General features: G+C 47.0%; 1 protein-coding gene and 1 long non-coding RNA gene across 5 annotated transcripts in view; one reads left to right on the top strand and one right to left on the bottom strand.

The window, feature by feature from the left end:
- Window positions 1-25,185, top strand: part of LOC103350906 (kinesin-like protein KIF28P) — a 69,976-nt gene that overhangs the window by 7,541 nt on the left and 37,250 nt on the right. Inside the window, exons 3-5 of the mRNA XM_070055631.2 lie at window positions 12,948-13,151; window positions 19,556-19,591; window positions 24,425-24,649. Of these exons, the coding sequence (XP_069911732.2) occupies window positions 12,948-13,151; window positions 19,556-19,591; window positions 24,425-24,649 (465 nt within the window). The remainder of the gene's footprint in view (window positions 1-12,947; window positions 13,152-19,555; window positions 19,592-24,424; window positions 24,650-25,185) is intronic.
- Window positions 388-25,185, bottom strand: part of LOC149122638 (uncharacterized) — a 37,540-nt gene continuing 12,742 nt past the window's right edge. The window contains exons 2-4 of one of the 4 annotated variants that reach the window (XR_016219067.1): window positions 15,385-15,548; window positions 15,082-15,186; window positions 388-483 (exon numbers count right to left, since the gene is read on the bottom strand). This is a non-coding gene — a long non-coding RNA (uncharacterized LOC149122638). Of the gene's footprint in view, window positions 484-14,127; window positions 15,237-15,384; window positions 15,549-25,185 lie in introns of those variants that run through there. The other 3 variants (XR_016219068.1, XR_016219066.1, XR_016219065.1) reach the window with 3 other exon arrangements.

Genomic DNA, 25,185 nt, shown 5'->3' with positions numbered 1-25,185 from the left:
ATGACAAGCATCCTTAAAAGGAGCAGTGAGTGACAGAGTGACACCCAAGTAGAGCACCATATGAAGACAGGTGGAGAAAGCAGTGGTGTGGCTGCAAGCCCAGGATTGCCAAAGCATGCCAGCCACTCCCAGAGCCGTGAGTGGGGCCCAGGACAGATCCTCCCTTAGAGTGCCCATGACGCCCATCCCTTTCCGCCTGGACGTCAGGCGTTGTAAGCCACCCAGTCTGTGCTACCTTTGCAGCCCAAGGGCACTAATTCTCAGAGAAGCTTAATATCTGTTCACTAATCAAAAGTATTAAGAATCTATTACCAGCTTACAGATATAATATAAAGCAATGTTTTTATTTAAAAATAATCTTATCCAGTGCGATATGGAAGAGAATGATACTGTTTCATATTTTTCCAAATCTCCATGTCTGCCTTCCTGAAAGCTGGATTCTCTGCCCTTCCATGTAATCTTCATTGTTCACTCTACTCGACCCTAAACTCAAGAGAGAACAAGCGAGAACAAGGCACACATTATCCCAGTAATCACTCTCACTTCACGAGACCCTGAAACTTAGGGGCCCCAGACTGCATGCTGAGAACTGCTTCCATTGAGCAAACAAAAGAGAAGTTTAACAAGTTTACTATGGGAAATGGAATTATGACACAATCTCATGGCTGGAAAAAGGGGACAATAAAGAGATGGAGTAAGTACAATACAAATAGCAAGACAGTAGATGCCAATTATATGAAATGCAAATAGTTTAAGTATGCCAATTAAGAGCCAAAGATTGGGGCCAGTTTTGTGGTACCCAGCATATCATATGGGATGTGGTTCAAGTCCCAGGTGCTCCATTTTTTTAAAAGATTTATTTATTTATTTGAAAGAGTTACACAGAGGAGAGGCAGAGAGAGAGAGAGGTCTTCCATCCACTGGTTCACTCCCTAATTGGCCACAATGGCTGGAGCTGTGCCTATCTGAAGCCAGGAACTTGGAGCCTCCTGCTGGTCTCCCATGTGGGTGCAGGGGCCCAAGGACTTGGGCCATCTTCTACTGCTTTCCCAGGCCATAGCAGAGAGCTAGATCAGAAGTGGAGCAGCCAGGACTCAAACCAGCACCCATACGGGATGCCAGCACTGCAGGTGCCAGCCCCAGTACTCTATTTCTTATGGAGCTCCCTGATAATGCATCGGGGAAAGCAGCAGAGGATGGTCCAAGTGCTCAGCCCCTGCACCCACATAGGGGACCCAGACGTTATTCTAGCCTTTTGACTTTGGGCTGATCTAGCCCCAGATGTTGCAAAACCATTTGGAGGTGAACCAGCAGATAGAAGATCAATTGTAATTGATCTCGATCTCACTCTAACTCTGCCTTGTCAAATTAATATTAAAAAAAAAAGGCTAAGGTTGTCAGAATTAATAGAAAAGCCAGGGGCCAGTGTGGTGGCATGGTGGGCTCAGCCTCTGTCTGTGGCACTGACATCCCATAGGGCCCCAATTCGTGTCCCAGCTGCTCCTCTTCCATCCAGCTCTCTGCTATGGCCTGGGAAAGCAGTGGAAGATGGCCCAAGTCCTTGGGCCCCTGCACCCATGTGGGAGACCCAGAGGAAGCTCCTGGCTCCTCACTTCAGATTGGCACAGCTCTGGCTGTTGTAGCCATTTGGGGAGTGAACCAGCAGATGGAGGACCTCTCTGTCTCTTTCTCTCAAGCAAATAAATAAATCTTTAAATATATAGAAAAGTCAGATCCAGTTATATCTGTCTGTAAGAAACCTGGGTTAAATGTAAAGAAATAGAAATAATACATTGTGGGGCCAGCACTGGGGCACAGCAGGTAAAGTCTCTGCCTGTGATGCCAGCATCCCATATAGGCTCTGATTCAAGTTCCAGCAGCACCACTTCTGATCCAGCTCCCTATTTCATCTGGAAAAGCAACAGAAGATGGCCCAAGTACTTGGGTCCTGCCACTCACGTGGGAGATCTGAAACAAACTTCTGGCTTTGGCCTGGCCCAGCCCCAGCCATTGTGACCATCTAAGAAGTGAACCAGCAGATGGAAGATATTCTTTCTCTCTCTTCCCCCACTCTTTCTATAACTCTTTCAAATAAATAAATTTTTAAAATTTTTTTAAATAAAAAATATACAGTGCAAACACTAAAAAAATTAGGCTACATTTAAATCACATAAAACAGACATCAGGGCAAGAAATACTTCATAATAGTAAGTAAACAGTACATTAAGAAGACATCACTATGCTGAAACTCACATGGAAACATAGGAGATCCCGAATAGCTAAAGCAGTCTATACAACAAAAACAAAGCCAGAAGTTCACAATACCAGATTTGAAGACATACTACAGGGCAGTTATAATAAAAACAGCATGGTACTGGTACAGAAACAGATGGATAGACCAATGGAATAGAAACAAAATGCCAGATCAATCCAAGCCTCTACAACCAACTTATCTTTGACAAAGGGCTAAAATCAATCCCTGGAGCAACGACAGTCTCTTCAACAAATGGGGCTGGGAAAACTGGATCTCCACGTGCAGAAGTACGAAGCAGGACCCCTACCTTACATCTTTCACAAAAATCCACTAAAAATGGACTGAAGACCTAAAAATCTATGACCCAACACCATCAAATTATTAGAGAACACTGGGGAAACCCTGCAAGACATTGGGACAGGCAAAGACTTTTTGGAAAAGACACTGGAGGCACAGGCAGCCAAAGCCAAAATTAACAACTGGGATTACATCAAATTGAGAAAATTCTGCACAACAAAAGAAACACTCAGGAAAGTGAAGAGGCAACAAACAGAATGAGAGAAAATATTTGCAAGCTATACAACGGATAAAGGATTTTTTAACAAATTTTTTTATTTATGTATTTGAGGGGTAGAGTTACAGTGAGAGGGAGAGACAGAAAGGTCTTCCTTCCATTGGTTCACTCCCCAAATGGCCGCAACGACCAGAGCTGCACCGATCTGAAGCCAGGAGCCAGGTGCTTCTTCCTGGTCTCCCGTGTGGGAGCTGGGGCCCAAGCACCCTGCCATCTTCAACTATTTTCCCAGGCCACAGCAGAGAGCCAGACCAGAAGAGGAACATCTGGGACAGGAACCAGCACCCAATGTGATGCCAGCACCGCAGGAATAGGATTAACCCATTGCGCCACAGCACCAGTCCCTGATAAAGGATTAATGACCAGAATATATAAAGAGTTCAGGAAACTCCACAACAAAACAAACAACCCAAGGAAGAGATGAGCAAGGGACCTAAATAGGCATTTTTCAAAAACAGAAACCCAAATGGCCAACAGATACATGAAAAAATGCTCAGGATCACTAGCTGCCAGGGAAATGCAAATCAAAACCAAAGTGAGGTTTTACCTCAACCCCATTAGAATGGCTTTCATACAGAAAACAAAAACAACATATGCTAATGAGGATGTGGGGAAAAAGGTACCCAAATCCAATGTTGGCGGAAATGTAAACTGGTAAAGCTACTATGGAGTACAGTATAGAGATAGCACAGAAATCTGAATATAGACCTACCAAATAACCCAGCCATTCCACTCCTGGGAATTTACCCAATGGGAATTAAATCAGCATATGAAAGAGTTATCTGTACCTCCATGTTTATCACAGTTCAATTCACAATAGCAAAGACATGGAATCAACCCAAATGCCTGTCAGTTGAAGACTGGATAAAGAAATTGTGGGCTATGTACACCATGGAATACTACACAGCAGTAAAGAAAGAATGAAATCCAATCATTTGCAACAAAATGGATGAAACTGGAAAACATTATACTTAGTGAAATAAGCCAGTCCCAAAGGGACAAATACCATATGCTCTCCCTGACCTGTGAGAACTAATAGAACACCTAAAAAGCAACCTCTAGAAGTTAAATTGACACTTTGAGAAGCAATGTCTTTGAACAGCCCTTGTCTTGACTGTTGAGAAACTTTTTTTTAATACTATTTGTTGAACTCTTAACATAGTTAATCATATGTATATAAAGTAAATTGAAAATAGATCTTAGTAAAAAATAAGAGTGGGAATAAGAGAGGAAGGAGGAAGGGGATGGGAGGGTGGGCAGAGTGGTAAGAATCAACATGTTCCTAAAGTTGTAATTATGAAATGTATGAAGTTTATAACTGTAAAGCCATATAGTTCTGCATACATTCTTATAGACTTACTTTTCAGGGTACATTTTTAAACCTTGCCACAGGACCCCCAAAACCCCTTAAAATAGGTAGTAAAAATAGCATTTTTAGGGTTGTAGTGATCATATAGAAAGGATTCAGTGTTAAGGTGATCATATAAATAGGACCAAGTGTTTGGTAATAATAATAGAATTGAAAAGGAGTGAATGCTCCAACAGGGGAAGCTGTACTTACAGCAGACTCATAGAATGACAATCACCTTAAACAGCACTCTGACCTCAGAATCAGCCCTTAAGGCATTCTGGTCTGGCTGAAAAGCCCATGAGAGCATTTCAGGCATGGAAAGCCAATACACTGTGGCAAAAAAAAAAAAAAAAAAAAATCCTACATGAAGGATTTCTGTGAGACCCCAGTGGAAAAAAGTGGCCATCAAAAAAGGATGTACTTGGGGCCTGCACCGTGGTTCGCTTGTTAATCCTCTACTTGCAGCACTGGCATCCCCTATGGGTGCTGGGTTCTAGTCCTGGTTGCTCCTCTTCCAGTTCAGCTCTCTGCTGTGGCCTGGGAAGGCAGTGGAGGATGGCCCAAGTGCTTGGGCGCCTGCACCTGCATTGGAGACCAGGAGGAAGCACCTGGCTCCTGGCTTCGGATCAGCATAGCTCCGGCCATGGCAGCCACTTGGGGGGTAAACCAACAGAAGGAAGACTTTTCTGTCTGTCTCTCTTTCTCACTAACTCCATCTGTCAAATAAATTTTTTTAAAAAAATCTAAAAAAAAAAAAAAAAAAAAAAGGATGTACTTTTCTCTGAAGGGAGGAGTGAACTTCTACTTTGCTCATGGCCTTGTCTCAATATGGAAGGAGTGTGTGGATTCAAAAGGCTTCCATATCCTAGGTAGCTCATGTCAAGAGCCTCAAGTGGTCACTGACATCATACATAAGAGTGTTAATTGTTAAATTAACAATAGGAGTCACTGTGCACTAACTTCCCATGCAGGACCTCTGTCCTCAAAGGGTTGTATTATGAGAGTTAATAATAAAACTTGTTCTCAAAGAATTATTTCATCTTAGTGTATTAGGTGGAAGATGTTCTATGTCTCATAAGTTCTGGTTACATCTAAATGCTTGCAAAATATTTATCATTCCTGGGTTCTTTAAAGATAATTAAGTTTCTCAAAAAAAAGAAAAAGAAGCAAAATTAACCTCAAGATGCAATGACTTAGGGCCAGTGCTGTGGCGTAGTGGGTAAAGCCACCACCTGCAGTGCCAGCATCCCATATGGGCACGAACCAGTTCGAGTAACAGCTGCTCCACTTCTGATCCAGCTCTCTGCTATAACTTAGGAAAGCAGTAGAGATCGCCCAAGTCCTTGGGCCCTTGCACCCACATGGGAGACGTGGAAGAAGCTCCTGGCTTCAGATCAGCTCAGCTCCAACCATTGAGGCTAACTGGGGAGTGAACCAGCAGATAGAGGACCTCTCTCTCTCTCTGCCTGTCCTTCTCTCTGTGTAACTCTGACTTTCAAATAAATAAATAAATCTTAAAAAAAAAACAAAAACAAAAAAAGAAAGCCCTTGTCTGGATTGTTGAGGAATATTTTTTTTCTTTTCTTTTTGTTTTTCTTTCTCATACAAAGTATTGAACTCTTTACCTAGAATAGAGTTAACCTTCTGTGTATAAAGTTAACTGAAGGCTGGCTCTGTGGCTCACTAGGCTAATCTTCCACCTGCGGCACGGCCACCCTGGGTTCTAGTCCCGGTCGGGGCACCGGATTCTGTCCCGGTTGCTCCTCTTCCAGTCCAACTCTCTGCTGTGTCCTTGGAGTGCAGTGGAGGATGGCCCAGATCCTTGCGCCCTGCACCCACATTGGAGACAAGGAGGAAGCACCTGGCTCTTGGCTTTGGATCGGCGCAGTGCGCCGGCCGCAACACACCGGCCATGGCAGCCACTTGGGGGTGAACCAATGGAAAAAGAAAGACCTTTCTCTCTGTCTCTCTCTTTGTCTAACTCTGCCTAAAAAATAAAAAAAAAAAAAAAGTTAACTGAAAATAGATCTTAGTAAAAAATAATATTAGGAATAGGAGAGGGAGGAGGAAAAAGGGTGGGAAGGCAGGTAGAATTACTATGTTACTAAAGTTGTATTTATGAAATGCATGCAAAAAAAATAAAAGACATCACTAGCCTAAATGGGTATGTATTAATTAAATCTTAAAGTACCTAAGGTGTAGGCATTTGGTACAGCAGTTAAGACACTCTTGGCGGGGGTGGGGGGCAGCACTGTGGCCCAGTAGGCTAAGCCTCCACCTGTGGAGCCAGCATCCTTTATGAGTGCCGGCTGTAGTCCCGGCTGCTCCTCTTCTGACCCAGCTCCCCGCTGATAGCCTGGGAAAGCAGTAAAAGATGGCCCAAGTGCTTTGGCTCCCGCACCCACCTGGGAGACCTGGAAGAATCTCTAGGCTCCTGGCTTCAGATCGGCCCAGCTCCAGCTGTTGCTGCCATTTGAGGAGTGAACCAGCAGATGGAAGACCTTCTGTCTTTTCTTTTCTCTTTAACTCTACCTCTCAGATAAATAAATAAAATCTTAAAAAAAAAAAAAAAAAAAAAAAGACACCCACATCCCATATCCAAGCACCTGGGCTTGAGTCCTGGCTCTGCTCCCGATTCCAGGTGCCTGATGCCAGTGTGCACTCTGGTAGACAGTGGGTTATGCCTCCAGGCCTGGCTTTCCTGCCTCCTGAATGGGAGACCTGGATTGAACTCCTGGCTCCTGGCTTAGGCCTTGTCCAGCCCTTGCTGCTGCAGGCTTCTGGGGGAATGAATCAGGAGGTCTGTATCTGTCTCTGCCTTTCAAATAAAGTAGATGAAGAAAAGACTTAGAAATAGATGAACTACAATTACAATCGGCAATTTCAGCACTCCTCCTCAGCAACTGATAAAACAAACACAAACCGGAACGTTATCACGCTAACTGACAATAAAGAGCCCTCCTGCCGCCCGCCCCCAGTCAACCACAGAATGACACGTTCTTCTCAAGACAGCCTGGAACTTTCATCAGTGCATTCAATAAATGACGAGGATTAAAATCTTGCAAGCTATGCTCTCGGATCGCAGCGGAGTTCAGTTACTTGGAAAATCCACAACAATTTGAAAACTAATAGATTCTAAATACTCAGTAGGTCCAGGAAGAGACCACAAGAGAAGTCAGAAAATATTTTGAATGGAATGAAAATCAAAATAGCTGCCAAAACGTGTGGAATACATCTGAACAGCAACAATAAGAGGATATTTTGTGGCAGGAAAGTGTATACTACAGAACAATCTCGAATCAATATTCCAAGCTACCACCTAAGAACTTAGGAAAAGGAAATTAAGCACACACACACACAAAAAGAATAAGAAAATAAAAGCAGGGGCTGGCACTGTGGAGCAGTGAGCTAAAGCCCTGGCCTGAAGCGCCAGCATCCCATTTGGGTGCCAGTTCTGGTCTCAGCTGCTCCTCTTTCCATCCAGCTCTCTGCTATGGCTGGGAAAGCAGTAGAAGATGGCCCAAGTCCTTGGGACCCTGCACCCACGTGGGAGACCTGGAAGAAGCTCCTGGCTCCTGGCTTCAGATCGGTGCAGCTCCAGCCACTGTGGCCATCTGGGGAGTGAACCAGCAGCTGGAAGACCTCTCTGTCTCTACCTCTCTCTGTAACTCTTTCAAATAAATAAAATAAATCTTTTTTTAAAAAGGGGCTGGCTCTGCTGTGGCCAGGGAGTGCAGTGGAGGATGGCCCAGGTGCTTGGGCCCTGCACCCCATGGGAGACCAGGAAAAGCACCTGGCTCCTGGCTCCTGCCATCGGATCAGCGCGGTGCGCCGGCCGCAGCGCGCCGGCCGCGGCAGCCATTGGAGGGTGAACCAACGGCAAAGGAAGACCTTTCTCTCTGTCTCTCTCTCTCACTGTCCACTCTGCCTGTCAAAAAAAATTAAAAAATAAAAAAAAAATTTAAAAAGGGGCTGGCGCTATGGCACAGCAGGTTAATGCCCTGGCCTGAAGTGCCGGCATCCCATATGGGCACTGGTTCGAGACCCAGCTACTCCATTTCCGATCTAGCTCTCTGCTATGGCCTGGGAAAGCAGTAGAAGATGGCCCAAGTTCTTGGGCCCCTGCACCCACATGAGAGACCTGAAAGAAGCTCCTGGCTTTGGCCTGTCCCAAACCCGGCCATTGCAGCCATTTGGAGAGTGAACCAGTGGATGGAAGATCTCTCTCTCTCTCTCTCTCTCTCTCTGTGTCTGTAACTCTACCTCTCAAACAAAATCTTTTTTTTTTTAAGTAAAGTGACTTTTATGCATAGCAAAAAGTACAAAGAATGTATAAAAGAGTTACAGTTAGTGAATTTGGAAATGTCAATATACAAAAAAGAACAGTATTTCTCTATACATCAGTGAATAATTAGAAATTAGAATTTTTTTAAAGATTTTATTTATTAATTTGAGAGGTAGAGTTATAGACAGTGAGAAGGATAGACAGAGAGAAAGGTCTTCCTTCCGTATGTTCACTACCCAGTTGGCAGCAACGGCCAGAGCTGTGTCGATCTGAAGCCAGAAGCCAGGAGCCAGGAGCTTCTTCCCAATCTCCCACGTGGGTGCAGGGGCCCAAGGACTTGGGCCATCTTCCACTGCTTTCCCAGGCCACAGCAGAGAGCTGAATTGGAAGAGGAGCAGCCGGGACTAGAACTGGCACCCATATGGGATGCAGGTGCCATAGGCAGGGGATTAACCTACTGCATCAAGGTGCCGGTCCCTGAAATTAGAATTTTAAAAAGATTTAGGGCCGGCGCCGCGGCTCACTAGGCTAATCCTCCGCCTTGCGCCGCCGGCACACCGGATTCTGTCCCGGTTGCCCCTCTTCCAGGCCAGCTCTCTGCTGTGGCCAGGGAGTGCAGTGGAGGATGGCCCAAGTGTTTGGGCCCTGCACCCCATGGGAGACCAGGATAAGTACCTGGCTCCTGCCATCGGATCAGCGCGGTGTGCTGGCCGCAGCGCGCCGGCCACGGCGGCCATTGGAGGGTGAACCAACGGCAAAAGGAAGACCTTTCTCTCTGTCTCTCTCACTGTCCACTCTGCCTATCAAAAAATTTAAAAAAAAATATTAAAAATTAAAAAAAGATTTATTTATTTATTTATTTAAAAGGCAGAGAGAGAGAGAGAGAGAGAAAGATCTTCCATCTGCTGGTTCACTCCCCAAATATTTAGAGTTGGGCTGGGCCGAAGCCAGGAACCAGGAGCTTCCTCTGGGTCTCCCACATGAGTGCAGGGGACCAAGCATGTGGGCTGTCTTCTCATGTTCTCCCAGGTGCATTAGCAGGGAGCTGGATTGGAAGTGGAGCAGCCGGGGCTAAAACCAGAACTCATACAGAATGCTGACATAGCAGGTTGCAGCTTAACCTGTATTACAGGCCTTTAAGAGCTAAAATAATAAAAATTCTAAAAGGATAGAAGTATTGTGATCTCAGATTTGATAAAAATGTCTTAGGACATAAAAAAGCATAAACCAGCAAAAAAAATTTTGATAAATAAAGCTTTGTTTTAAAAAAAAAAACATTCTTCCTCTTTTTTTTTTTTTTTTTTAAGATTTTATTTATTTGAGAGGTAGAGTTACAGATAGTGAGAGGGAGAGAGAGAGAGAAAGGTCTTCCTTCCATTGATTCACTGCCCAGATGGTGGCAATGGCTGGAGCTGTGCCAATCCGAAGCCAGGAGTCAGGAGCTTCTTCCTGGTCTCCCATGTGGGTGCAGGAGCCCAAGGACTTGGGCCATCCTCTACTGCTTTCACAGGCCATAGCAGAGAGCTGAATTGGAAGAGGGGCAGCCAGGACTTGAACTGGCGCCCACATGGGATGCTAGCGCCAAAGGTGGAGGGTTAACCTACTGCACCACGGAGCCAGCCCTGAATTTTTCCTCTTTAAAAGATATCAATACAGGCCGGCGCCACGGCTCACTAGGCTAATCCTCCACCTGTGGTGCCAGCACCCCAGGTTCTAGTCCCAGTCGGGGCACCAGATTCTGTCCCGGTTGCCCCTCTTCCAGTCCAGCTCTCTGCTGTGGCCCGGGAGTGCAGTGGAGGATGGCCCAAGTCCTTGGGCCCTGCACCCGCATGGGAGAGCAGGAGAAGCATCTGGCTTCTGGCTTCGGATCAGCGTGGTACGCTGGCCGCAGTGGCCATTGAGGGTGAACCAACGGCAAAGGAAGACCTTTCTCTCTGTCTCTCTCTCTCTCTCACTGTCCACTCTGTCAAAAAATAAAAATAAAAAAATAAAAAATAAAGATATCAATACGAAAATGAAAAGGCAAGCCATTCAGAGAGAAAATACTTGTATAACCCATACCTAATGTATCAAAAAACATGTAATAAATTCTTCCAATTTACTTTTATAAAAAATTGAATTCCCTAATGGCAAAATATTTTATTCTTTAACTTTAATCTTATTTTATTACAATTTATTTATTTGCAAGGCAGAGTTAGAGAGAGAAGGAGGGAAGGACAGTAGGAGAAACAGAGAGAGTGTGTTTCCATCTACTGGTTCACTCCCCAAATGGCTGGGCCTATTTGAAGCCAGGAGGTTCCTCTATGTCACTCCCCCTCTTCGTGGAGGAACGACACAGGATTCTGCGTTTTTCTTTCGTCTGCTCGGCCCTCCCCGGGTTTGCTGCTGGTTCTTCCCGGGTTGGCTGCCATCCTTCCACCTCCGTGGAAGGGCGGTTCCCCCTGGCCACCTTCCCCACTTCTGCAGGGGAGCGGCACACCGCCGGCCGGCTCTCTCGGGGGCTGCACAGGTGTTCCCCTTAGATGTTCCTGGTGCATGCCGTCTCTCTCCTCCTTTATAGTCCTCCTCCGCCAATCCTAACTCGGCTGCCCACACGCCGAGCACGCCGCTCTCCTCCAATCAGGAGCAGGATCAGCTCCTGGAGGTCATCACTCAAGTTGGCAAGAGGCAGCTGCGTAGAAGCTGTTTCCTCCTCTCCCAGCGCCATATTGTGGGAGAGCAGATGCATAGAATAAGTCTTAATTCCAGTAACTCAGTCCAGTCCGGGTTGCTCCCCACACTCTAGGTCTCTCACATGGATGCAGGGGCCCAAGTACTTCTTGTGCTTTCCCAAGCACATTATCAGGGTGCTGATAGAAGTAGAACAGTTGGGACTCAAACCAGCACTCATACAGTGTGCCGGGCAGCAGGCTTTACCTGTTATAGCGCAGCACAGGCCAGTAGTAAAGCACTTCATCAGGGCGGGCATAAGGCACATCTTGGGTTTGAGTTCCAGCTCTGCTTATGATCCAACTTCCTGCTAATGTGCGCTCTGGAAGGCAGCAGGTGATGGTTCAAGTACTGGGTCCCACCCACGTCAGAGACCTGAATGGAGTTCGGGGCTCCTGGCTTTGGCCTGGTCCAGCCTTGACTGCCGCAGGCATTTGGGAAGTGAAACACCAGATGGAAGTCCTACCTAATCTCTCTCTGCTTTTCAAATAAAATGAAAAGAAAAAATTTTAAAAATATTTGATCAGAGTTTTCACGAAAGAGAGATAAATTACCTAAAACCAATAAAAAATGTGAAACTTCATTAGTCATTAGGGAAGTGCAAATTAGTACCACACTGAGAAAATATAAGCACGACGAGATAAAATGAGAGTACTTCACAGAGTTCATGGAAAAATAAAAATGATAAATTTACTTTAATGTGAAAATTTGATATCTGCATTTTTTCATAAAATGTATTTTGTATGGACAGAGACCACCCATCCACTGGTTCACTTCTCAAGTGTCCACAGTGGGCAGGAGAGGGTCAGGCCTAAGCCAGAAGCTGAGCACTCAGTCCCTATCTCCTGTGTCGCTGGCAGGGACCGAAGCACTTGAGCCCTGACCACTGCCTCCCAGGGTGCACAGGCAGCAGCAGCGAGACTGGGCCTTGAACCCTCTCCATTATGGGTGTGGGTGTCCCAGGAGGTGTGTTAAACGCCGGGCCAAACACCTCCCTCCATGGACTTTTTTATTATTATTATCTTTAAAGGTATATTTATTTATTTGAAAGGCAGAGTTAAAGAGAGAAAAGGAGAGACCAAGATATAGAGAGAGATCATCCATCCACTGGTACATTCCCCAAATGGCCAAATTTCTGATCATTGAAGGTATGTGAGAGAGTAAACCAGCAAATGGTGTTCTCTCTGTGGCTAAAAAAAAAAAAAAAAAAAAAAAAAAAAAGGTTTTTTAAATAAAAACAAAAAGTACAAATGTACACATACATACGTGGAGGGGGGAAGACTGCCAAGTCTGAGAACAAAGAAGAGAGCTCACCAGCAGAGGGCTAAAGTTAGTGTGGGTATTTTGTGGTGTTATTGTTTGAGTTAAAGAATAAAGTAGCAGAAAACATTCTGACCCATTTGTGCCTTGACAATTTTTTTTGTCAACATGCTTAACTTTGAAGACCTAGACCACGCTTTGTCAAGGTTATAAAATAAGTTCATCAGCCATGGATCCCAGTTAGTTTAAGATACACCTTCCATGGTCCATGATTGTGAATTTTCAGTATTTTCCGAATGAACAGACCCCATTTCAGTGTCTGGTTTCCCTCCAGTGGTTCCAAGAGAGCATCTAGCTGAGTTATACTTCAAGTGGGTCTCATGGTATGAATTAGGCAGAATTTATGCCAAGCAGAATATTTATTAGATGTTAGGAATACTGTGAAAAGTAGGAAGGAGTAGCCATGCCTGTCGCTGGCCTCTGCTTAACATGAGCCCTGTGATCTTCTTTGCAGAGAGACGTTTTCCATGACATTGGGAGGGGAATTCTGGACAGTGCTTGGCAAGGTTATAATGCCACTCTCCTGGCCTATGGCCAAACAGGCTCTGGAAAGAGCTATTCCATGATCGGGTTTGGGGCCAACAAGGGTATTATTCCAAATGTGTGTGAAGAGCTCTTTCAAGCAATTGAGAGCCAAGAGAGAAATCAAGAATACCAGGTGAGCATTATCCCAACCTCTTCTCCAAGGACCTTACCAACATCTCTATTTTAGGATAATGTCAGTTTTCCATACCAAAATGTTTATATGACTGTGGTGAGCATTGTAGTGCAGCAAGTTAAGTGCCACCCCTATGCGGGCATCCCATATGGGCACAGGTTTGAGTCCTGGCTGTTCCACTTCAGATCCAGTTCCCTTCTAATGGCCTGGGAAGCAGCAGAGGATGGCCCAAGTCCTTGTGCGCCTACTATACCTGTGGGAGACCAGGATGGAGTTCCTAGCTGCTGGCTTTGGCCTGGCCCAGCCCGAGTCAGTGTGGTCATTTGAGGAGTGAACCAGCTGATGGAAGATCTCTTTCTCTCTGTCCCTCTCTCTGTCACTCTGCTTTTCAAATAAATAAATCTTTTAGGAAACATGATTACAGAATGTCACAGCTAAGTAAGATGTTGGTGTTCCTAGCTGTATGGAGGCAAATGCAAAGAAGTATGTTTTTAAAGCACTTTGATTGTAATAAAAGCAGATAGCTCAATTGCTGACACTACCAAGGGATTATTATGAAGTCTGAACACAAAACCCTACCTGACTCAAGTCTGGAGGTTCCTTTGGAACCCTCTTCTACCAGGGATGTGTTCTTATCTTATTCTTATTTCTTGCTTAATTTTAAAACACACAGTGTTATTTTGTTTCTTACTTGCCCTGGCAAAGAAGACCCAAGACTACATTTTAAATTCACTGAAGGTTGGTGTCAGCTTCAGCACAGACTGTAAGCACTATTGTTACAGTGACAGTGAAATGTCCACATGCACCTGTCACTCAGATGAGGGCAGAAGCGATTAAGTTGCTGATATCTGGGTTCAACAGTGCATTACTAATTAATCTTAATTATCTTTCTGATTTTAAAACTAACATATTCAAGTTAGAGAAATTCATTATAATCTTAGCACCCAACTAAATGCAATAAACATTTCATTCTCTGGATTTTTTTCAAAAAAAGTTTGATTTGAAAGGAAGAGTTACAGAGGGAGATAGAGAAGGAGACAGAGAAAGATCTGCCATCTGCTGGTTCACTCTCCAAACAGCTGCAACAGCTGATGCTGGGCCAGGCTGAAGCCTGGTGCCAGGAGCTTCTTCTGAGTCTCCCATATGGGTGCAGGGTACTTTAATGCACCTGCTTTCCCAGGCGCATTAACAGGGAGCTGGATCTAAAGTGGGGTAGCCAGGACTAGAACTGGCACCCATATGGATGCCAGCATCACAGGAAGCAGCTTAACCCACTATGCTACAGTGCTGGCTCCCACATTCTCTAATTTTTTACTTAACATTTTTTTGAAAGTAATACATGGGTGGACATTTGGCACAGCAGTGAAGATCGTCCTTGGGGTATTCACATCCTAAATTAAATTGTTCAAGTTCAAGGTTCTGCCTTTGCTTCCATTCCAGCTTCCTGCTAATGTGCACCCCAGGAGGCAGCAGATGATGGTTCGAGTACTTGGGTCCCTGCCACCCAAATGGAATAGTCAGAGTTCTGGGTTCCTGGCTTCAGCCTCATTGTTATGGGCATCTGGGGAGTGAGCCAGTGGATGGAAGAGCTCTTTTGTCTCTACCTTTGAAATAAAATGGAAAAAATTTCAAAGCAATACAAGCATGTTTTAAAAATCCAAGCACCAAAAATAGAGAAAAGCATATGTCTACACAGAGCCTTTTACATGAATATTTCTTAGCAGCATATTCACAATAGTCAAAAAGTGGAAGTATCCTACTGTCCATCAAATGATGCCTGAATGAATAAAATATGGTCTATCCATACAATAGACTGTTAATCAACCTTGAAAAGGAATAAAATTCTGATACATGCTGCCCCAGGCATGGCCCTTGAACACATCACAGTAAGCGTGAAGCCAGACACAGATGCCCACATGTCCCATTTTACCATTTTCATGAGGTTTCTGGAGTCAGCAAAGGCCACAGAGGCAGGAAGACGACTATTTCCCAGGGCTGAGAAGCTGTGGAAAGGCAGGTGGCTGCTAATGGATTCCTTTTGGAGGAAGGGACAAATGGTCTTTATTTAGTGATGGTTGGGCAGCTCTGCAAACATTAAACACCAGGGGACAATAGATTTTACCCAGGTAAAACTGTCTGATATGTGAATTATATCTCAACAAAACTATTAAAAAATTCATGAGACAAGCATTTACCCTAGCAGTTACAACACCCATGTCCCACATCAGAGTACCTGGATTTGGGTCCCGGCTCTGGCTCGTAACTCTAGCGTCCAAGCATCGAAGACCCTTGGAGGCAGCAGGTGATGGCTCAAGGAGTTGGGTCACTGCCACATATGTGGAGACTTCAGTTGAGTTCCCAGCTTCAGCCTGGTCCAACTCCAGCTGTTGTGGCCATCTGGGGAGTGAACCAGCAGATGAGACATCTGTCTCTGTACCTCTCAAAGAATTAAATGAAATCTTTTAAAGATCTAAAAATTATTTTTAATTTTCATTTTATCTTTTAAAAATCATTTATTCATTTGAAAGACAAAGCAACAGAGATAAAGGGAGAGACAGACAGATCTGCTGGTTCACTCCCCAGATGGCCACAACAGCCAGAGTTGGGTCAGGCTAAAGCCAGGAGCTCCATCGTGGTCTCCCACGTGGGTGCAGGGACCTAAGCCATCCTTCTCTGCCCTCCCAAGCACCTTAGCAGGGAACTGGATCAGAAGTGAAGCAGCCAGAACTCAAAACTAGCGCTCTGATATGGGATGCCAGCATCTTAAAAGGGGCAGCTTAAACTGCTGTGCCACAATTCTGGCCCTGATAAAACTTAAGAACAAAAACAAATCAACCTCAAGTATGAGAGTACTTCAAAGAGTTTATGGGAAAACAGTATTCAAAGTTTATTTTGGTGCAGAAAATGTCTGAAATCCATGCATAGTTCACTTATAACATAATTCCCATGGATCTGTGAAAACCCCTCATAGCACTGAGGGCTCACGATGGGAACCACCCGTCTACCCACACCTACAGCTACCATCTTTAATTCAAGCTATTTGCCCTAAGTGTCTACCTCCACATTTTAAAGCAATGTCGGAGCCAGCTCTGTGGCGTAGCAGGTTAAAGCCAACACCTGTGATGCTGGCATCCTATGTGGGTGCTGGTTCAAGTCCTGGCTGCTCCAATCCAGCTCCCTGCTAATATGCCTGGGAAAGCAGTAGAGGATAGCCCAAGTGCTTGGGCCCCGGCACCTGTGCGGGAGACCTGGAAGAAGTTTCTGGCTCCTGGCTTTGGCCTGGCTCAGCCCTAGCCATTGCGGCTATTTGGGGAGTGAACCAGTGGATGGAGAATCGTTCTCAGTGGCTCTCCCTAAGTAAATTCTAAAAACAAACAAATACAAGCAAGCAATTTTAGATATCACCTAGTATCTTTCCACCATGGTAGAAGAGAATTTAATAATATCACACCAACACCCTCTACCACAGAGTTTTCTCCCACACATTTCTGCATAGTTATATGGTCAATTTTGGTTGAATCAGTAGAGATTAACATTTTAAGTGTGCAAATATTATTTGCTACTGAACCAAGTAATGTATACATCCCCTCTACACTTTTTAAAAAGATTTATTTATTTATTTGAAAGGCAGAGTTACAGAGAGGCAGAGAGAGAGGTCTTCCATCTACTGGTTCACTCCCCAAATGGCCTCAATGGCCAGAGCTGCACCGATCCGAAGCCAGGAGCTTGGAGCTTCTTCCTGGTCTCCCATGTGGGTGCAGGGGCCCAAGGACTTGGACCATCTTCTACTGCTTTCCCAGGCCATAGCAGAGAGTTGGATCAGAAGTGGAGTGGCTGGGACTTGAACCAGCACCCATATGGGATGCCGGTGCTGCAGGTGACAGCTTTACCCACTATACCACAGCACCAGCCCCTACACTTTGCTTTTCTTTGAGTTGGTAACTATCTTTACTATCTTTTTTTATTTTTATTTTTTAATTTGAGAAACAGAGAGAGAGAGAGAAAGCTCCCATCTGCTTGCTGGTTACTCCTAACATGCTCTCAATGGCTGGGGCTGGGCCAGGCCAAAACCAGAAGCTGGGAACTCAATCCAAGTCTCCCACAGGGGTGGCAAGAACCCAGCCCCTTGAGCCATCACCTGCTGCCTCCCAGGGTGTGAATTAGTGGGAAGCTGCCATTAAGAGTCAGAGGTGGTGGGCCGGCGCCGCGGCTCACTAGGCTAATCCTCCGCCTAGCGGCGCCGGCACACCGGGTTCTAGTCCCGGTCGGGGCGCCGGATTCTGTCCCAGTTGCCCCTCTTCCAGGCCAGCCCTCTGCTGTGGCCAGGGAGTGCAGTGGAGGATGGCCCAGGTGCTTGGGCCCTGCACCCCATGGGAGACCAGGATAAGCACCTGGCTCCTGGCTCCTGCCATCGGATCAGCGCAGCGCGCCAGCCGCAGCGGCCATTGGAGGGTGAACCAACGGCAAAGGAAGACCTTTCTCTCTGTCTCTCTCTCTCTCACTGTCCACTCTGCCTGTCAAAAAAATGAAAAAAAAAAAAAAGTCAGAGGTGGGTACTGGACAAAGGCACTTGGACGTGGGGCATGGACATCTTAACCAGTAGGCTAAATGCTCGCTCCCAGTTGCCCTTTTCATGATGCCTAAATCTGTTTCTCTAAGCACTCCAATGGCCATCTGTTGCCTATCAGCAATTTCTCCTTATGCTCTAACCTCTCCATTCCATTATTGTTTCCTCCTATAGGAGCCTTCTGCTTTCCTGCTACAAGTGAGAAGCAGTTTCTCCAGTCTGATGCAGAACTCCCACTCTGGAACTCAACTCTAGCTTTCTTTGTTGGTTCCCCCTCACTCTAGATCCAAGGTACTCCTCTCCCTTGCTTTGCTGTCACTTCTTCAGAAAAGGTATATCATTGAATATTTCTGGTATCTTTGCCCAGCTCAAAATATCTTCCCTTACCTCCACACTTGAACTTTACCTGGAATTCTAAGTCTCTAAGCACATTGAGGGGACCAGTGCCGTAGAGTAGCAGGTTAAGTTGCCGCCTGCAATGCCAGCATCCCACATGGTTCGAGATCCAGATGCTCTACTTCTGATTCAGCTCCCTGCTAATGCCCTGGGAAAACAGAAGATGGCCCAAAGTGTTTGGGCCCCTGCATCTGTGTAGAAGACCCGGATGACCCTTATATTCTTTCCATTATAACTTTATTGTATTTCTTGGACACTGTCTAATTGGATTTTGGGTGTTTTGAGCTAATGTTCTAGTTTGTTTTTTTTTTTTTTTTTTTGACAGGCAGAGTGGACAGTGAGAGAGAGAGACAGAGAGAAAGGTCTTCCTTTTGCCGTTGGTTCACCCTCCAATGGCCACCGCGGCCAGCACACTGCGGCCGGCGCACCGCGCTGATCCGATGGCAGGAGCCAGGTGCTTCTCCTGGTCTCCCATGGGGTGCAGGGCCCAAGCACTTGGGCCATCCTCCACTGCCCTCCCTGGCCACAGCAGAGAGCTGGCCTGGAAGAGGGGCAACCGGGACAGAATCCGGCGCCCTGACTGGGACTAGAACCCAGTGTGCCGGTGTCGCAAGGCGGAGGATTAGCCTAATGAGCCGTGGCGCCGGCTTCTAGTTTCATTATCTTGTATAACCTACTTTCCATTTCTTGGTCTTCTCACTCTGCAGTCTAGAAGATTCCTCCGACTCCATTTTAGAGCATTCTCACATGTTTATTTTGGCTGTCATAAACTTCACCTACAAACATTTTCTTACTCCGACTTCCTCTTTAATATCACCCTGTTTCATCACAGATCTAATTCTCTCTGAGGTTATTAATTATAGGGCTTTTAAAACTGTTTTCCTATTGTCTGCACTGTCTGTTTTCTCCCAGTTCCTTTTTTCTACTTGTCTTGATCTCTCTCCTATCTCTTTCCTTGTCTGCTAATCCTTGGCCATTGGTGGCTTTTGCACACAAGCCCCTCTGCAGCTGGCTGGAAGCTCCGTGGCCATAGGCTTGGCTGGCCAGACTCATCACGGGTGACCCACAGACGAGCCAGCTCTGTCCTGAGTGCATCTAGCACACCATCAAGCTCTCACAGCCTTCCCTCTGGAGCCGTTCCCAGTCCTTCCATCCTGCCCGCGAGGGGTCAGCTTGGCCAGCGATATGCCCAAAGCACTGTGGGTGAGGGCCCTTTGGCTCTGCAGATGGCCAGACTGGGGCAGTAAGGAAGAGCCACATGGTTCTGTTCCCCTTGTACCTTATCCACGTGCACCAGGAGCCTCCGCCATCTCATCACACTCGGGAGCCTCACACAGCTTCTCCTGCGGTCCTCAGCTCCCCTGTGTCACATGTTTATGTCACATCCCTATCACTTTGTTTTCGCAAAGAGAATATTCACTGTGTGCTTCTCTCTCCACAGGTTACCTTCAGCATGCTGGAAATTTACAATGAACAGGTAGCATATTGTTTTCCGACCCACGGTTCTGAGGTGCTCTGTCCGTGGGTCAATGTCCAGGACTCCTGCTCTCCTCTCCAGCCTGGCACTTCCTGTCCAGCATTACCCACCCCTCACGCTTCACTGCACGTCCCTGTACCCTCACACACACGCGGGGCTCGGGCACACGGCACTAGTCCTTTGCAGAAGCAGCCTTTTGCTCACCTATCCCCTCCAGATTTCTCTGCCCTGAAAGAGGCCGCAGACTGAATTTCAGGGCGCAGCTCGAATGTCACCTCTGCTCCACACCCTCGGGCTGGAGTTTCGCTCAGCCACAGGGGAACGGGGTGGCAAGCTCCACCTGCCAAGGCCAGCGGCGCCGTCTGGCTCAACTGCTCAGCCCTGCTGGGGTAGTGCACCAGGAGCCCGGGGTGACATGTGAGCAGGTGCAGCTGTGTATATAGATGGAACTGAAGTCTGAATCTCACGTCATTTCATGTGTCATGGATTTTTTTCTGCCGAACATTTATAAACATACAAACCATTCTTAAAGTTCCCACGTGACCAGCTGTGGGCAGAATGTGGCTGCAGGGCCACCTTCCTGGGACTCAAAGCCCCGCTGTGCCATTCACTAGCTGGATGACAAAGGACAATCACTCCACCTCGGAGCTCAACATGCTCATTTATAAGGTGGGGAATGTACCATAAGCCTTTGTATCTTGGCTGTGCCCAACTTTAGATTCCCTACAGGGTGCCTAGCCAAAGTGAAATCCGCAACGACTGTTTCTCTGTATTGACTCCATTATCCTATACCATGTTCCCCTCCTGAGCTCCTTCCTGCCTGCAGGACACAGTGTTCCACTGAGTCCAGCATGTGTACCCCCAGATCTGAGTGCCTAGGCTGACCAGGGTCTCATTGTAGGCATCTCATAGGCAGACGGCATATCCTCATAGTTTTGGCCTAACTTCAAGAACTACCCGAAGCCCCACACCTATTTCCTTGACAGAGAAGAGAGGTTGCCATGGGGTTAGCCAGCGGCCCTGCTGACGGCTGTGACGGCGCCAGCCCTCAGCAATTCATTCCCCCAGCTCTGGGAGAGGAAAACTGGGCACCCCGAGATCCATTTCAGGTCTCACATTTTATGAACCTGACATGTTTTCCATCAAGTATTTCGATGCTAGTAATGGTTATGAGGTATCTTGGCTGTTTCCCACATCGTACTAGACTCCGACGATAAATAAAAGCTAAGGAGCGATTCTTTTTTTTTTTTTTTTCTTTTCCACAGGCAGAGTGGACAGTGAGAAAGAGAGAGAGAGAGAAAGGTCTTCCTTTGCCGTTGGTTCACCCTCCAATGGCTGCCGCAGCCTGCGCGCTGCGCTGATCCGAAGGCAAGAGCCAGGTGCTTCTCCTGGTCTCCCATGGGGTGCAGGGCCCAAGCACCTGGGCCATCCTCCACTGCACTCCCGGGCCACAGCAGAGAGCTGGCCTGGAAGAGGGGCAACCGGGACAGAATCCGGCGCCCCAACTGGGACTAGAACCTGGTGTGCCGGCGCAGCAGGCGGAGGATTAGCCTAGTGAGCTGCAGCACCAGCCAAGAAGTGATTCTCACCGTGAGGAGGCTGCGCGGAGGACGGGGACACCTGCTCCAAAAAGTCGTCTGACCTTAATCCGTGCTGTGCGGAGGCAGAAATGGGAGGAGAGGAGGGGGCAACTTGGACTCTTCGCTGCCGGGGCTTGCCAAGCAAGGAGTCAGACTGGACCTTGAAGGATATTTAAAGGTTGAGTGAGGCAGAGATGAGAGGGGCAGGCAGGACAAGCAGCGGACACTTTAGATGGCACCATCGCTATGTGACGCCCAGTGCTACCCTATGAGAGGAAGGTAGTTGGGACCCGAGGCAGAGTGGGGAGAACCCTAAGGGGAGCTGCACACAGCTGCCTCAGTGTGCAGGGCCTCTGGGAGCAGGCAATGCAAGCTCAAAGCAGGGCTGTCAAGAGGGAAGTAGGACAGCCCAAGCACACTTTAGCAAACTGCAGCGGCAGAGTAAAGCTGAGTTTGAAGACAGAGAGAGGAAGATCACACAATGCCAGTGGGAGCCATCACATTTCATCCACAGGGGCCCAGGACCTGCCCTGGGGCTGGGTCCCCACACTTCCATTCCATCCAGATGCATTTGCCTTTTTTTTTTTTTTTTTTTTTCCCCTAAGAAGCCTGATTCCAGGGCTGGCACTGTGGCGCAGCAGGTTAAAGCCCTGGCCTGAAGCGCCAGCATCCCATATGGGTGCTGGTTCTAGTCCCGGCTGCTCCACTTCCGATCCAGCTCTCTGCTGTGGCCTGGGAAAGCAGTAGAAGATGGCCCAAGTCCTTGGGCCCCTGCACCCACACGGGAGACCTAGAAGAAGCTCTTGGCTTCAGATTGGCACAGCTCCGCTGTTGCAGCCAATTGGAGAGTGAACCATCAGATGGGAGACCTCTCTCTCTATGCCTCTCCTCTCTCCGTGTAACTCTCTCAAATAAATAAATAAATCTTAAAAAAAAAAAAAAAAAGATGAGTCTGTCACATCTTCAACCTAGGATGCCGCTTTCTTCCTAGTTCAGGCAGAAGTTGCCTCCATTCTGATGTTTCTGGATCTCCGGCACTTTACATCCGTGGTCCTAGTTTTGCCTAAATGTTGGCCTGTGATTTTACCTTGATTCTAGGAATTAGTCTCAGAATGTTCTAGCTGGGGGAGATCCTATCCATCCCTCTCATATTACAAGGAGAAACCGAGGCACAGGGGAGGCTCCCCATAGGTCTCCCAGTCTCTGGAGGCAGTGCCAGGACTAAGAACACTGGTCTTCTGACTCTGACCCCAGTCTCTCGGCACCATAAACCACAGACAACCCCCTGCAAGGCTGCCACAGTGAACCCCACTTCGCCTCACCAGCAGCGGCTCTTTTGGGGGAGAGGCAATGTGGGCTTCCACCCAAGGTCACAAAGTATAGCAGACACAACCTCCAAACCAACCACGCACAGTCCCTTGTTTATTATGACTGTTGCAATCAGTTTGAATTAAGTTTCCCTTGGAAGAAGAGTTTTCAGGGTGCTGGTGGTCGCTGTGTGGTCTAACCAAGGCAGAGTAAGCACCTCCGTGCTGGCGTGGTGGTGCAGCAGGTTAAGCTGCTGCTTGTGGTGCCTGTGTCCCATAGCAAAGCACGGTTTGAGTGGATACTCCACTTTTTTAAAAAAGATTTATTTATTTACTTGAGGCCAGCACCGCAGCTCACCAGGCTAATCCTCCGCCTTGCGGCGCCGGCACACCGGGTTCTAGTCCCGGTCGGGGCGCCAGATTCTGTCCCGGTTGCCCCTCTTCCAGGCCAGCTCTCTGCTGTGGCCAGGGAGTGCAGTGGAGGATGGCCCAGGTGCTTGGGCCCTGCACCCCATGGGAGACCAGGAGAAGCACCTGGCTCTTGCCATCGGGTCAGCACAGTGCGCCGGCCGCAGTGCACCGGCCGCGGCGGCCATTGGAGGGTGAACCAATGGCAAAGGAAGACCTTTCTCTCTGTCTCTCTCTCTCTCACTGTCCACTCTGCCTGTCAAAAAAAAAAAAAAAAAAAGATTTATTTATTTACTTGAAAGAGTTACACAGAAAGAGAAAGAAAGGCTGAGGGAGGGGGTGGTCTTCATCTGCTGGTTCACTCCCCAATTGGCTGCAACGGCTGGAGCTGTGCCGATCCAAAGCCAGGAGCAAGGAGCTTCTTCCCCAAGGACTTGGGCCATCCTCTACTGCTTTCCCAGTCCATAGCAGAGAGCTGGATTGGAAGTGGAGCAGCCGGAACTCAAACCAGCACCCACATGGGATGCCAGCACTGCAGGCGGCAGCTTTACCTGCTACACCACAGCGCTGGGCCCGATACTCCACTTCTGATATGGCTTCCTGTAACACAACAGGGAAGCAGGAGATGATGGCTCAAGTACGGAGAGACCCAGGTGGAGTTCCGGTCTCCTGGCTTCAGCCTGGCACAGCTCTGGCTGTCGTGGATATCTGGGGAGTGAACCAGCAATAGAAGATCAACTGATCTCTCTCTTTGTCCCTGTCTGCCTCTATCACCCTTCTTTTCAAAAAAAATTTTTTTTAAAGTCTCAAAATTTTATTGGTTGATGTGAATATTATTAACTTTAATTATTTTTATTAGTCTATTCTCAGTAAAATAAGATTTCTTTACTCTAATACAGAAGTTTTGATCATTTAAAAAGAGGTTAGGATGGATCCTTTTTTATATCTTTCATAAAGGAGTTGATAATCAAAGAGCTAGTAAAATTGCTATGGGAATATTTGGGTTAACAAGAGGAAAAGGTGCAGGAGCCTGCAAGTTTTAACGGCAGCTATGGGGAGTCCGAGAATGGGGACATCCACTCCAGTGGGTCATCATGCTGCAGAGAACTTCCCCGTGCTACGTGTACACAGGACATTGCGTGCGGTTAGCCTCACCCCCGCTGTGCTGTGTACCCAACGGGAGTGCTTGCTGTGTGTGGGTTCTGTGCTGGCATGTTACTGCGCCCTTGGGGAATCCACAGTCTGGATGGAGCTCCCTAGGTAGCTGGAAATAGTAAAACTATATTTCTAAGAAGAAAAAATAATGAAAACTAATCAGACTTCTGACTTCACTGATTACAACAGGCTTCCGCATCTTCTTGCTGGCCATCTCCCTGTTTCTTAGCTAAATTATGAAGTTGCCACTCCCCAGTAAATACGTAATGAGCAGCTAATATATTTCAGGCAGAGATGCAGCAGTGAAGTGAACAAAAAGCCCTGCCTGCCTTATTTATCCTTTTTTTATTGCATTATTTATTCTTTTTTTTTTCCCACCACAGATTAGAGATTTGCTGTCCAGGACCAGAAAGCCTGGTGGGCTAAAAGTAAGGGAAGACCAGCACCTGGGCTTTTACGTGGAGGGTCTGAAGTCAGTGCCTTGTGAGAGCTACGCACAGATTGAAAGGCTGATGGAACAAGGAACAAAAATAAGGACCACAGCTTCCACCACCATGAACGCCAGCAGCAGCCGATCCCACATGCTCATCACCATTCAGTTCAAGCAGGTGAGGTTCGGGTGAGCGTCCATATCCTCATCTTCCAAAGGTGTGGCTCCCGGGGAGGGTTCCCAGGGGCACAGTGGGCTGCTAGGCACCATGGGACATCTCAGATTTGGCCAGTGGACTAAGGTGGCTACTTCCAACCCGAGAACATATTCGTATTTTGTTTATTGTTTGTATATTTGTATTAGAAGCAGAAGGCCATGAGGCACCTGCTCTCACACCTCAGCCTCCATACCTTACCCTGGGCTAAGTGAGCCCAGTAGTAATGGGGGAGTGGGTATAAGGTCTACCAGCTCACCAAGTGCCTTAGGGTTAAAGGCTGCTTTCTTCCAAGTAAATGCCAGGTTTTGAGGAATGAGTTTTGAGCCCAAGTTGATCAAGGAGTTCACTGCGTAAATGTGAGAGTGACCCCATGGTTTATCAAGGAGAGTATCAGTAGCAAACCCATACATTAGCCACGTGACATCAGCTCTCAGATCCATGAGCAAGGGGCCCACCAGGGTAAGTTCTTTAAGAGCAGGTAGCCCAAGTGATGCTCC

The sequence above is a fragment of the Oryctolagus cuniculus genome, chromosome 13 (assembly GCF_051225735.1).
Source record: "Oryctolagus cuniculus isolate XC-2025 breed Fujian yellow rabbit chromosome 13, ASM5122573v1, whole genome shotgun sequence".
Classification (NCBI taxonomy): domain Eukaryota; kingdom Metazoa; phylum Chordata; class Mammalia; order Lagomorpha; family Leporidae; genus Oryctolagus; species Oryctolagus cuniculus.
Note: the sequence above shows the minus strand (reverse complement) of the source record. Positions and strands in the feature narration are given on the sequence as shown.